At 41.8% G+C, this 12,454-nt stretch overlaps 1 protein-coding gene across 1 annotated transcript; it reads left to right on the plus strand.

Moving 5' to 3' along the window:
- LOC138439768 (olfactory receptor 2A14-like) lies at window positions 1-933 on the plus strand. Its single transcript, XM_069588862.1, has one exon. It carries the CDS (start codon window positions 1-3, stop codon window positions 931-933), a length of 933 nt encoding a protein of 310 aa, XP_069444963.1.
- The last annotated feature ends 11,521 nt before the right edge of the window (window positions 934-12,454 follow it).

Below are 12,454 nucleotides of genomic sequence, written 5' to 3' on the forward strand. Positions count from 1 at the left end.
ATGGGAGGCAACCAGACATGGATCACAGAAGTCACCCTCCTGGGATTCCAGGTCGATTCAGCACTGCAGTTTTTCCTCTTTGGACTTTTCTCTCTCTTCTACACCCTCACCCTTCTGGGGAATGCAGTCATCCTGGGGCTTATCTGCTTAGACTCAAGACTGCACACCCCCATGTACTTCTTCCTCTCACACTTGGCCATCATCGACATGTCCTATGCCTCCAACAATGTCCCCAAGATGCTGGCAAATCTTGTGAGTCAGAAAAGAACCATCTCCTTTGTTCCCTGCCTTATGCAGACATTTCTATATCTAGCTTTTGCTCACACAGAGTGCTTGATTTTGGTGGTGATGGCCTATGACAGGTATGTGGCCATCTGCCACCCCCTCCATTACGTTATCACCATGAGCTGGAGAGTGTGCACTGTCTTGGCCATCACATCCTGGATGTTAAGCTTCCTCTTGGCTCTGGTCCACTTAGTTCTCTTTCTGAGGCTGCCCTTCTGTGGGCCTCATGAAATCAACCACTTCTTCTGTGAAATCCTGTCTGTCCTCAAGCTGGCCTGTGCTGACACCTGGCTCAACCAAGTTGTCATCTTTTCAGCCTGTGTTTTTATCTTACTGGGGCCCCTCTGCCTGGTGCTAGGCTCCTATGCGCGCATCCTGGCCACCATCCTGAGGATCCAGTCCACTGAGGGCCGCAGGAAGGCCTTCTCCACCTGCTCCTCCCACCTCTGCGTGGTCGGGCTCTTCTTTGGCACTGCCATCGTCTTGTACATGGCCCCCAAGTCCCGCCACCCTGAGGAGCAGCAGAAGGTCCTTTCCCTGTTTTACAGTCTTTTCAACCCCATGCTGAACCCGCTCATCTACAGCTTGAGGAGCAAAGAGGTCAAGGGTGCCTTTAGGAGAGTGCTGTGGAAGGACAGGCTAATGTGAAGAATATCAAAGGGCAACATGCAGGAGGAACTTTGTTCCCTCTGAAATATGGTGAATGCATGCTAAGTTGCTAGTTGTGTCTGACTCTGTGCAACCCTATGGACTGTAGCCCGCCAGACTCCTCTGTCCATGAGATTCTCCAGGCAAGAATACTGGAATGGGTTGCAATGACTTCCTTCAGGGGATCTTCCCAATTCAGGGATCAAACCCAAGTCTCTTATGTCTCCTGCATTGGCAGGTGGGTTCTTTACCACTAGCACCACCTGTTAAGCCCCTGAAATATGGTAGGGGGCATTTTTTGCCTTTAGCTGTAAAGCTACAATATTATAGCATATTATAGACCTAACTGGACTTTCCTTGTGGCTCAGCTGGTAAATCTGCCTGCAATGTGGAAGACCTGGGATTGATCCCTGGGTTGGGAGAGTCTCCTGAAGAAGGGAAAGCCTACCCACTCCAGTATTCTGGCCTGGAGAAGTCCATGAACTATACAGTCCATGGGGTTGCAAAGAGTCAGACATGACTTTCACTTACTTGCTCACTTATAGACCTAACTGGTGCTTCTGAGTTGTGGTGCTAGAGAAGACACTTGAGAGTCCCCTGGACAGCAAGGAGATCAAACCAGTCAATTCTAAAGAAATCAACCATGAATATTCATTGGGAGGACTGATGTTGAAGCTGTAACTCCAATGCTTTGGCCACCTGATGTGAAGAGCTGACTCACTGGAAAAGACCGTGATGCTGGGAAAGATTGAAGGCAGGAGGAGGAGGGGTTACAGAGGATGAGATGGTTGGATGGCATGATCGACTCAATGGACATGATTTTGAGCAAGCTCTGGGAGTTGGTGATGGACAGGGAAGCCTGGTGTGCTGCAGTTCATGAGTTTGCATAGAGTCAGACACGACTCAGCCACTGAAAAACAACAACAGATGTAAACATATAATCAGCAACTATATAGACCTAGAAAATAAAATGGATAACTATTCATGGCCCTGGACAGGCATAGGTTCTTAGAGATGATCCAAAAAGTACAAGACATAGAATTTGAAAAATTGGTAAATATTGGAGTTTTTGAAAGTTAATTATTCTACTTGTCAAAGTCATGATCTTAAAAAAAGAAATGTAAATCACAGACCATGTACTTTTTGAAAATGTTAGTCTGATCACAGGAGGGGACAAAGGAAAGGCTTAGAAAAAAAGCAAGGTTTATTATACACCTAGGCCAGGGACAGGAGGCATGGCCCACCATGCGGGGTCACATGGGGGACACAGCTGGGTGGTCAGGAGGCAGAAGACAGCATAAGGAGGAAGGTTAAACTACTGCCTTTATTGGCATTTCTGCAGGAAACTCTGAAGTAAGTGGTTTATATGAATAAGTTGGAGTTCTTATAATAGATAAATCTTTACCATGTAAAGATGGAAATCACAGGAGAATTCTCAAGGCAAGAATTCTCTAATATTTCGAACCCAAGCTATCTTACTTTCAGTAATCTCATTTTAAGTCTTTCTGGCCTCTCTTCTTTCTTGAATAACAAGTGCTATATAATAGGATGCTTTATTGTTTTCTTGTTGCTTTCTTGGTTTTCCTCATTTTGAAAATCAACATCCCCATTCCTGAACTGCATACAACTAAGTGCTGTTTTTCTCTCAGTTGTTAACAATTCCCTGGTATTAAAATATTCCACTGACAAATTGATCTGCAGTTTGATTTGAAATATCTTTTTGCTATCTTCTCAGAAAAAGAATTGGACATTTCTGACTTGCATTTGTCTTACTTAAAACATGTATTAAAGAAAAAATATATGAAGTAATCTGAAAAAAGAAAGAATAGTTTTCAGTTATAAACTTCATGCTCATGAAATGATGAATCTATGATCTATAAGGCAAAATAAAAAAAAATAAATTTTACCCAAAAGAAAACATTTTAAGTTAATGACTTTAGTGCTTTTCTTTACATAAGAAGATGCAAGAGTCTGGGCTCATGGTAATCATTCCTTGGTTTTGCATCTTAACTGTCTAGAGCCAGTATCTTGTTTTTCTCCACCCTGAGTTCCCCTCAGGGTGCACCACCAGTTGCAGAGCTTGTGGCTAGCTGATGACAACATTTTTGGAGTTGCCTGACAGGCTGCCTTCCTGAGGCTATAGTTCTCAGAAATGTCCCTACATAAAACAGAACTTGCCCTTTTAGGTTGTATGTTTTTTAAAAGAGAGGCTCACACTGGACGGTGATGTTGTCTCTTAACACAATTATGCCAGATGCACAAAAATGGGAAGTCATATGTTTGCCAACACCAAACCTGCTTTTGGAATTTAGCAAGGTCAAATGGAAGCACGCAATCCTGAGTGCCATTGTACTGGCTGGTCTTATGATTTGAGATAAGATGTTGGTCTTGTGGTATGATGATAAACTGGATCCATTGTTGGTGGCTGAATGGAACTCTAGTTGTGTGGCAGTAACTTTTGATTCTCATTCTTCAGGTTGCTTCTACTAGAAAAGATTTCACTGGGAAGAAAGTTTCTGAGAACAATTCTCCATGTGGCCGTTAGACCATGTAATACAATTTTCAGCTGATTGATCACTGTGTTAACTATAAACCTTGATGATCAAATGCTTAGAAAGGTCCTTTGTTATAGTGGGCAAAGTATATCAGTTTCATTCCTAGCAGACCACAGTATACTATGCACAGATACTCATCACCTCCATTTTTGTGGATGGAAAGCTGTTAAAACAGAAGAGGAGGGACAATGGGTTTCTCACAGGAATAAATTATAGACTTCACACGGCAGGTGTGAATTTCTTGAGAAATAGCCCCACCCGGAAAGGAGGAAAATTTTAGAAGGCCTTGCAGCATGTTCAGACTAAATTACATTTATGTAGGCTAGCAAGCCCTATATGGAGGACCCAATATTTTGGGGTAGCAAGACATACTCATAACTGCACTCAAGTTATTAGTACACAGTGATAACCACAGCATGGTGGACTGTCCCACAAAACCAAAGAATGACTTTGAAAAAGAAAGGTGGCCATCTAGGCATCATTGAACACGCTGAATTCACTTTTAATGAGGTGTGGCAGCCAGTTGAAAAAAATATATTTTTTTAACTAGAATGAGAAGATTAGAGGGAATTCTCATCTAGGAAAAAAGTAAGGGATAAGAGTCAGCCTGGAAGTAGAATGAGACCTTAGTGAAATAGATCAGACTGACTCAGCAAATAAAGCTGGATACTGCTAGCACTCAGCCCTTACTCAAGACCTCTTGACTGTTTTGATCCAGATGGAGACTAAAGTAACCATGAGACAGAGCCCTTCCATTCTAGCTGCTGGAGCCCAAGGAACACAGTTATGGGGCTCTTACAGACCTCGGAACTTAGATTCTCTGGCAGTGTTTGTAATTTTCACTGAAGCATAATGAGTTCATGCTCAACTGTGAAGAGCAGATCAGAAGAAGACATACCTATAGTACAGTTAGTCTGGATATCACTGTGTCCTCCCCGTCATGGTGGGGCAGGCAGAGAAGCAGGCCCCACTGTGTAACAGCCCACAAAAGAAGCTAGCTTTAGTACAAGCCTCTAAATTGAGACAGGGTAACTGGCTTTGTCCCCTACTGACTTGGAACCCAGAAATAAGTGAGTCGTGGCTAACTGTAATGACGCTAGTCCATAATGCTAATCTGGTATATGGACAAGCGCCAGATCTGTTGGAGAGGCAAAGACCTCTGATTCTTACTGATGGGTTCTGAAATGAAAACTGAATTGTACCGTGACAGTAATATGGTTTAACATTGGGTGGTTACTAAGATTCAAATATATATATGCTCAGATACTCAACGGAGAAGGCAATGGCACTGCACTCTAGTACTCTTGCCTGGAAAATCCCATGGATGGAGGAGCCTGGTAGGCTGCAGTCCATGGGGTTGCTGAGGGTCAGACATGACTAAGCAACTTCACTTTCACTTTTCACTTTCATGCATTGGAGAAGGAAATGGCAAGTACCCCAGGGACAGGGGAGCCTGGTGAGCTGCCATCTATGGGGTCACACAGAGTCGGACATAACTGAAGCAACTTAGCAGCAAAAGCAGCAGATACTCAGACGTGTCTGGCTGTTTGTGTCCCCATGGACTGTAGCCCACGAGGCTCCTCTGTCCATGGGATTTTTCAAGCAAGAATACTGGAGTGGGTTGCTATTTCCTTCTCCAGGGGATATTCCCCACCCAGGGATCAAACCTGGGTCTTATGCATTGCAGGGAGATTCTTTACCAACTGAGCCACCAGGGAAATCGTAAAGATTTGACTACCTTATAAGGTAGTCATTGATATTGATACTGATGATCAAATGTATTGGGAGGTTAGGTTAAAGCCACCTCAGAATCTAATACCAATGGAAAATGGCTGGCCTGAAGAAGAACTTTATTTAGCTGACCATCAGCTCAATTCTATGCCAAATAATTCTGCATAAAGTTATAAGCTCAAAGGGGAAAAAATAGTCAAAATAGTACAAAAATGTGAAAATGTGCATCATGACTTTATAGGATATGCATGTTCCTTTGAGGTTACTCTTATTCTACATTCATTCCTCCAAATGTTTGGCATTGTGAAATGAAGTATTTCCTGCCATGTTGGTAAACAAGAACGTCACAGCCATCAGCGATTTTGGGCCTCCAAATGTGAGTTTCTGAGCCCAGGGAGGAAACCCAAAAGGAAGAACAACACCTGCTTTATAACAGCCATCAGACTGTAGCCACTCCCTACAGTGACCCTGACGAAAGGAAGCTCAGGATGTGAAAACAGGATAGTGGCCCCAGATAGATTAGGTGCATATGAAAGAAATGATTTCAGTAAGCCCAGCTTCCATCTTCCCATACACAGAAAAGCACTAAATTCCTTGAGATATCTGGTTTTCCTTGATTAACAATCAAGCACTAATCTGGGTACTGCTGTGAAGGGATTTTACAAATCGACTGATGTGAAGCATGGAGGCTATCTTTTAGCACTGATAGTCAGATACAACTTAGTGACGAAACAACAAAAAATGGAAGTTATCCTGGGGCCTACCGCAATCAGGCAGAAAGTGAAGAAGAACTTATGGCAGAAAGCAAAGAACTAAAGACCCTCTTGATGAAAGTGAAAGAGGAGAGTGAAAAATTGGCTTAAAATTCAACATTCAGAAAACTAAGATCATGGCATCCAGTCCCATCACTTCATAGTGAATAGATGGGGAAACAATGGAAACAGTGGCATTTTATTTTAGGGGGCTCCAAAATCACTGCAGATGGTGAGTGCAGCCATAAAATTAAAACATGCTTGCTCCTTGAAAGAGAAGTTATGACCAACCTAGACAGCAGAGACATTGTTAAAAAGCAGAGACATTACTTTGCCAACAAAGGTCCGTCTAGTCAAGGCTATGGTTTTTCCAGTGGTCATGTATGGATGTGAGAGTTGGACCATAACGAAAGCTGGGTGCCAAAGAATTGATGCTTTTGAACTGTAGTGTTGGAGAAGACTCTTGAGAGTCCCTTGGACTGCAAGGAGATCAAACCAGTCAATCCTAAAGGAAATCAGTCTTGAATATTCATTGGAAGGACTGATGTTGAAGCTGTAATTCCAATACTTTGGCCACCTGATGCGAAGAACTGACTCATTGGAAAAGACCCTGATGCTAGGAAAGATTGAAGGCAGGAGGAGAAGGGGATGACTGAAGATGAGATGGTTGGATGGCATCACCAACTCAATGGGCATGAGTTTGAGTAGGCTCCAGGAGTTGGTGATGGACAGGGAAGCCTGGAGTGCTACAGGCCATGGGGTCGCAAAGAGTTGGACATGACTGAGTGACTGAACTGAACTGAACTGACCCAATCAGGTGAGCCTTCTAACCCTCATAGCTCAGTTGGTAAAGAATCTGCCTGCAATGCAGGAGACCTGGATTCAATCCCTGGGTTGGGAAGATCCTCTGGAGAAGAAAAGGCTACCCACTCCAGTATTCTGGCCTGGAGAATTCCATGGACTATATAATCCATGGGGTCGCAAAGAGATGGACAAGACTGAGCGACTTTCACTTCATTTCTAACAGCAGAGAGTTTTCTACAACTTGCAGCAGTGGAGGAAGTCAGGGAGCTCTGGTGTGAAGGTGAATCTCACCTCATGCAAGGACCTCACATGAGGATTCCAGATCCAGCCACACCCTCGATTTCAGCCTGTGCAGAGAATCCACCTGAGCAGGACCAGGATGGCTGACGAATGGAAACTGTGAGACAGTCGGTATGTTATTTTAAGCCATTAAACCTGTGTTAATTTGTTGCAGTAGGAATAGAAAACAAAAACATTTTGGTATCAGATAAAATTCTTTATTTTCCAACTCTGGCCATTGCTGGATTGGTAGTCTATCATTTAGTTCAATCTTTTTGACTGGGCATCAGAAAAGTTTGGGCATAAAACTTTTTGGTTGGGACCCCTTTGAACTCTTAAAAATTACTGATACAAACATTTATGTGGCTATCTTTGTTGATATATGTCATAATAGAAACTGAGAATTTGTTAAATATTTACTTTTAATTCATTAGAACTATTCCCATTATATGTTAATATACTGTATTTTTATGAAAAATATCTCTTACAAGACAAAAAAAGAGAGCAGTAGCTATGTTTTACATTTTTGAAACATGTCTAAATGTTTGGCTTAACAGAGAAGACAGCTAGGTGTTATATCGTCTTCTACATTCTGTGTATTGCACTATTTTATGTCATGATGCTTCTGGGAAACTCCACTAACTGAGAGTGAAAAAGGCAAGTGTCTAAATATTATTATTAAAATATTTTTGATCCCACAGACCCTTGGAAAAGTTCTCAGAGATTCCCCTTAAAGAATCAAAAACTTTATCTTTTAAATAATTTATTTATCCATCAATAACCTCAGATATGCAGATGACACCACCCTTATGGTAGAAAGTGAAGAGAAGCTAAAAAGCCTCTTGATGAAAGTGAAAGAGGAGAGTGAAAAGTTGGCTTAAATCTCAACATTCAGAAAACGAAGATCATGGCATCTGGTCTCATCACTTCATGGGAAATAGATGGGGAAACAATAGAAACAGTGTCAGACTTTATTTTTGGGGGCTCCAAAATCACTGCAGATAGTGAGTGCAGCCATGAAATTAAAAGACACTTTCTCCTTGGAAGAAAAGTTATGACCAACCTAAATAGTATATTCAAAAGCAGAGACATTACTTTGCCGACTAAGGTCCATCTAGTCAAGGCTATGGTTTTTCCTGTGGTCATGTATGGATGTGAGAGTTGGACTGTGAAGAAGGCTGAGCGCCGAAGAATTGGTGCTTTTGAACTGTGGTGTTGGAGAAGACTCTTGAGAGTCCCTTGGACTGCAAAGAGATCCAACCAGTCCATTCTGAAGGAGATCAACCCTGGGATTTCTTTGGAAGGAATGATGCTAAAGCTGAAGCTCCAGTACTTTGGCCACCTCATGCGCAGAGTTGACTCATTGGAAAAGACTCTGATGCTGGGAGGGGTTGGGGGCAGGAGGAGAAGGGGACGACCCAGGATGAGATGGCTGGATGGCATCACGGACTCAATGGACGTGAGTCTGAGTGAACTCTGGCAGATGGTGATGGACAGGGAGGCCTGGCGTGCTGCGATTCATGGGTTCGCAAAGAGTCAGACACGACTGAGTGACTGAACTGAACTGAACTGATATAGTATATATTTATTATATATTAATATATGCAATTATATTGATAATTTATATGTCTATATATTATAATTTAACTTAAATTTATATTTAAACTTCAGTCTCCACATCAGTAAAAATATAATGATGATATTAAACTATGAAGTCCCAGGTGGCACTAGAGGTACAGAATCTGTCTGCCAACGCAGGAGATGCAAGAGATGCAGGTTCGATCCCTGGGTCAAGAAGATCCCCTGGAGTAGGGAATGGTAACCCACTCCAGTAGTCTAGCCTGGAAAATCACATGGACAGAAGAGCCTGCCAGACTATACTCCATGAGGTTGCAAAGAATACACAGTCTGATATAAAGCATCTGGCACATTTTCTTAAAACATAAGAAGGTTTTCATAATTATTGCTTTTGGATGTTTCCTTCTTCATTAATATCTACTCACCATTATTGCAGGCAGAGACACACCTTGGCATGGAGGATCTGTTCTGTCTCAGGGCTGTCTACAACAGACTCCATGGGAAGTCAGCTCTCAACCATCTAAATGTATACCTTTATGGGGATTGTAGAGAAGCATTCGTTCTTAAAACCATCACTTGAAGGGAGTGGGCAATGTAATTTATGATATGTTTCAGGTTTATAATTCTAGATATATTGAAAATATGTGTAGAGACAGTATGATGCTAGTGTCTGCTCCGACTGTTTTCTAGAATTTTTCCTCCATGGGTAATTCAACACAATCTTAGCTCTTCTGCAGATGGAAATTTTAGGGATTCCCCCCGCCCCCGACTCCCCCATAGAGAGAAGATAAAAATATGTTGTATCTTATGATCCTTTTGGGAATTTGAATTCTCAATAGAAACTCCAGAATGTTTTTAATTCATCTGATTCTAAAATAAAACCTATGCCTCTTGGGGTTCTTTGAAGAACCTTAACAAGTCCAATGAGCAATCCACCCTGTGTCTGGAATTCAATCCTCTGACAGCTGCTGAGGAAGCAGGACTCTGAACCATTTCAGAGGTATTATGCTCACCCTTGTGGGGTTTTATTCTAGGTCAGAGAAGATTCTTATGAGAAATCCAGAGATAGCATCTCCTGGAGAAGAGATTGATTTATGCTGGGAGGTGATTTCCAGTACAGGTAGGTGAGATAGGACAGGTCAGCAGCAGACACCACTATGGCTCTGGGCACAAGAACGACATCCCTGGGTGATCTTTCCTCCCACTCATATGTGCATTGTAGGTAGGAAAATAGACTCTCATGTCTCCCTCCCTGACCTTAGGGAATTTCTGCCTACTGAGCTGTGTGTGTATGTTGTGGGGGTGGTGTTCAGCATCCCTCTCAGAATCACCTCCCGGTGTAACTGAGTGGTGGAGGTCCAAGCTGGCCCCACTCTCAATGAGAAGGGATTGAGACAATGCGAGGCTCTATATCCAGGCATTGTCTCTGAAACAGCCAAATTAATAAAATGACTTTATGTATCAGCTGTGCTTCCCTGGTGGCTCAGATGGTAAAGACTGTAATGCAGGAGACCTAGGTTCAATCCCAGGGTAGGGAAGATCCCCTGGAGAAGGGAATGGCTACCCACTCCAGTATTCTTGCCTGGAGAACTCCATGGACAGAGGAACCTGGAGGACTACAGTCCATCATGTCACAAAGAGTCAAACACGACTGAGCAACTAACAAAGATACTGATGTCCAGGGAAGCCTCCCTTAGAAAATAAAATTCTAATAACAATTACAGCAAATCTTTTCTTTGCTGAAATAATGTAAGAGAGAGGTTTGCCATATATCTAGTCTTTTTGGAACCATCCTTAGGGTATCACCCTGTTGTGATGATTATCAGATTTGAAATCCTAGTATTTTATATAAATATCTTTCCTGTCATAAATAGGATAGAATGAGTTCCAACACTCCCAACAAGAGGTGGAGAAATAAATAAAATCCATAGATCATGAAACTTTCTGAGTTATAGGACTGGCCCAGTAGACAGAATTACTCATACTGACCATGCAAACCTTTTCTTATCTGAGCTGTTATTGTTTTATTTACTGTACTAAAAAGGTGAAGATTTTGGCATCACTTTTCTGACATTTTCTTCCTTCTTTCAGTACAGTATCTGCTTAAGAGTTTTCATCTTTATTCAACTTTATTTTTATGCTGTTTAATTTTAACAGAAAAATGATAATAATGGTAATGAAAAGGAAAATTTTAAAAATTATTAATTCAGGCACAAAATTAGCGAGACCAAAAGGTGATAAACATACATTCCTACTGAATAGTAACAGACTGAGTTACCTTCAACAAATATTATTGTTCTTCATGTTCAGAGAGTAAATGTGTGCTGCTGCTGTTGTTTAGTTGCTAAGTCATGTCCAACTCTTTGGGACCCCATGAATTGCAGCACACCAGGCTTCTCTGTCCTTCACTATCTCCCAGAGCTTGCTCAAACTCGTGTCCATTGAATCAGTGATACGATCCAACCATCGCATCCCCTGTTTCCCCCTTCTCCTTTTGCCCTCAATTTTCCCCAGCATCAAGGTCTATTTCAATGAGTCAGATCTTCACATTTGGCAGCCAAAGTATAGGAATTTCAGCTGTGTCTAAGTAGAATTTCGCATAGAGATATTGCTATCTCCATTGTATGTAATATAGGAATGGTCTTTCACTGTAGCAAAAATCAATATCACAAACTTAATACCATTTACACAGAACCCCTCCAAAAGCAATCACATTTACGGAAATGAAGAAACTGTAATTTTGTCTCTGTTTCATTTCCCAGTAATCATATCCTAACTATGAACTTTTCTAACAAAATAGAAGCCATGTGTTGGTCAATTGAAGGTGGCACATAGAAGATATTGGAAACATGTAGTTTTTGAATTAAAATGAAAACCATCCACTTAACAAACATTTCCTGAGCTTGTTTCATCTAGAATCATATTAGTTATTATGAGACATAAAGATGTACAAGACATATTCAATTCAATTCAATCGCTCAGTTGTGTCTGACTCTCTACAACCCCATGGACTGCAGCACACCAGGCTTCCCTGTCCATCACCAACTCCCAGAGCTTGCTCAAACTCATGTCCATTGAGTCGGTGATGCCATCCAACCATCTCATCCTCTGTCGTCCCCTTCTTCTCCTGCCTTCAATATTTCTCAGCATCAGTGTCTTTTCCAATGAGTCAGTTCTTTGCCCCAGGTAGCCAAAGTATTGGAGCTTCAGCTTCAACATCAGTTCTTCTAATGAATATTCAGGACTGATTTCCTTTAGGATTGACTGGTTTGATCTCCTTTCTGTCCAAGGGACTCTCTTTGTTTCTGACATAAGGGTGGTGTCATCTGCATATCTGAGGTTATTGATATTTCTCCCAGAGAAATATCCAGCTTTTTCCAGCTTTTTCTTCATTCAGCCTAGCATTTCATATGAAATACTCTGCATATACGTTAAATAAGCAGCGTAACAATATACAGCCTTGACGTACTCCTTTCCCGATTTGCAACCAATCTGTTGTTCCATGTCCAGTTCTAATTGTTGCTTCCTGAGCTGCATACAGATTTCTCAGGAGGCAGATAAGGTGGTCTGGTATTCCCATCTCTTTCAGAATTTCCAGTTTATTGTGATCCACACAGTCAAAGGCTTTGGCGTAGTCAATAAAGCAGAAGTAGTTGTTTTTCTGGAACTCTCTTGCTTTTTCAATGATCCAGCAGATGTTGGCAATTTGATCTCTGGTTCCTCTGCCTTTTCTAAATCCAGCTTGAACATCTGGAAGTTCATGGTTCATGTACTGTTGAAGCCTAGCTTGGAGAATTATCAGCATTACTTTGTTCGTGTGTG

This window comes from Ovis canadensis, chromosome 4 (assembly GCF_042477335.2).
Source record: "Ovis canadensis isolate MfBH-ARS-UI-01 breed Bighorn chromosome 4, ARS-UI_OviCan_v2, whole genome shotgun sequence".
Classification (NCBI taxonomy): Eukaryota; Metazoa; Chordata; class Mammalia; order Artiodactyla; family Bovidae; genus Ovis; species Ovis canadensis.

Excerpts from the sequence above, each read along its gene's own strand:
- LOC138439768 (XM_069588862.1), top strand. The coding sequence starts at position 1 with ATGGGAGGCAACCAGACATGGATCACAGAAGTCACCCTCCTGGGATTC.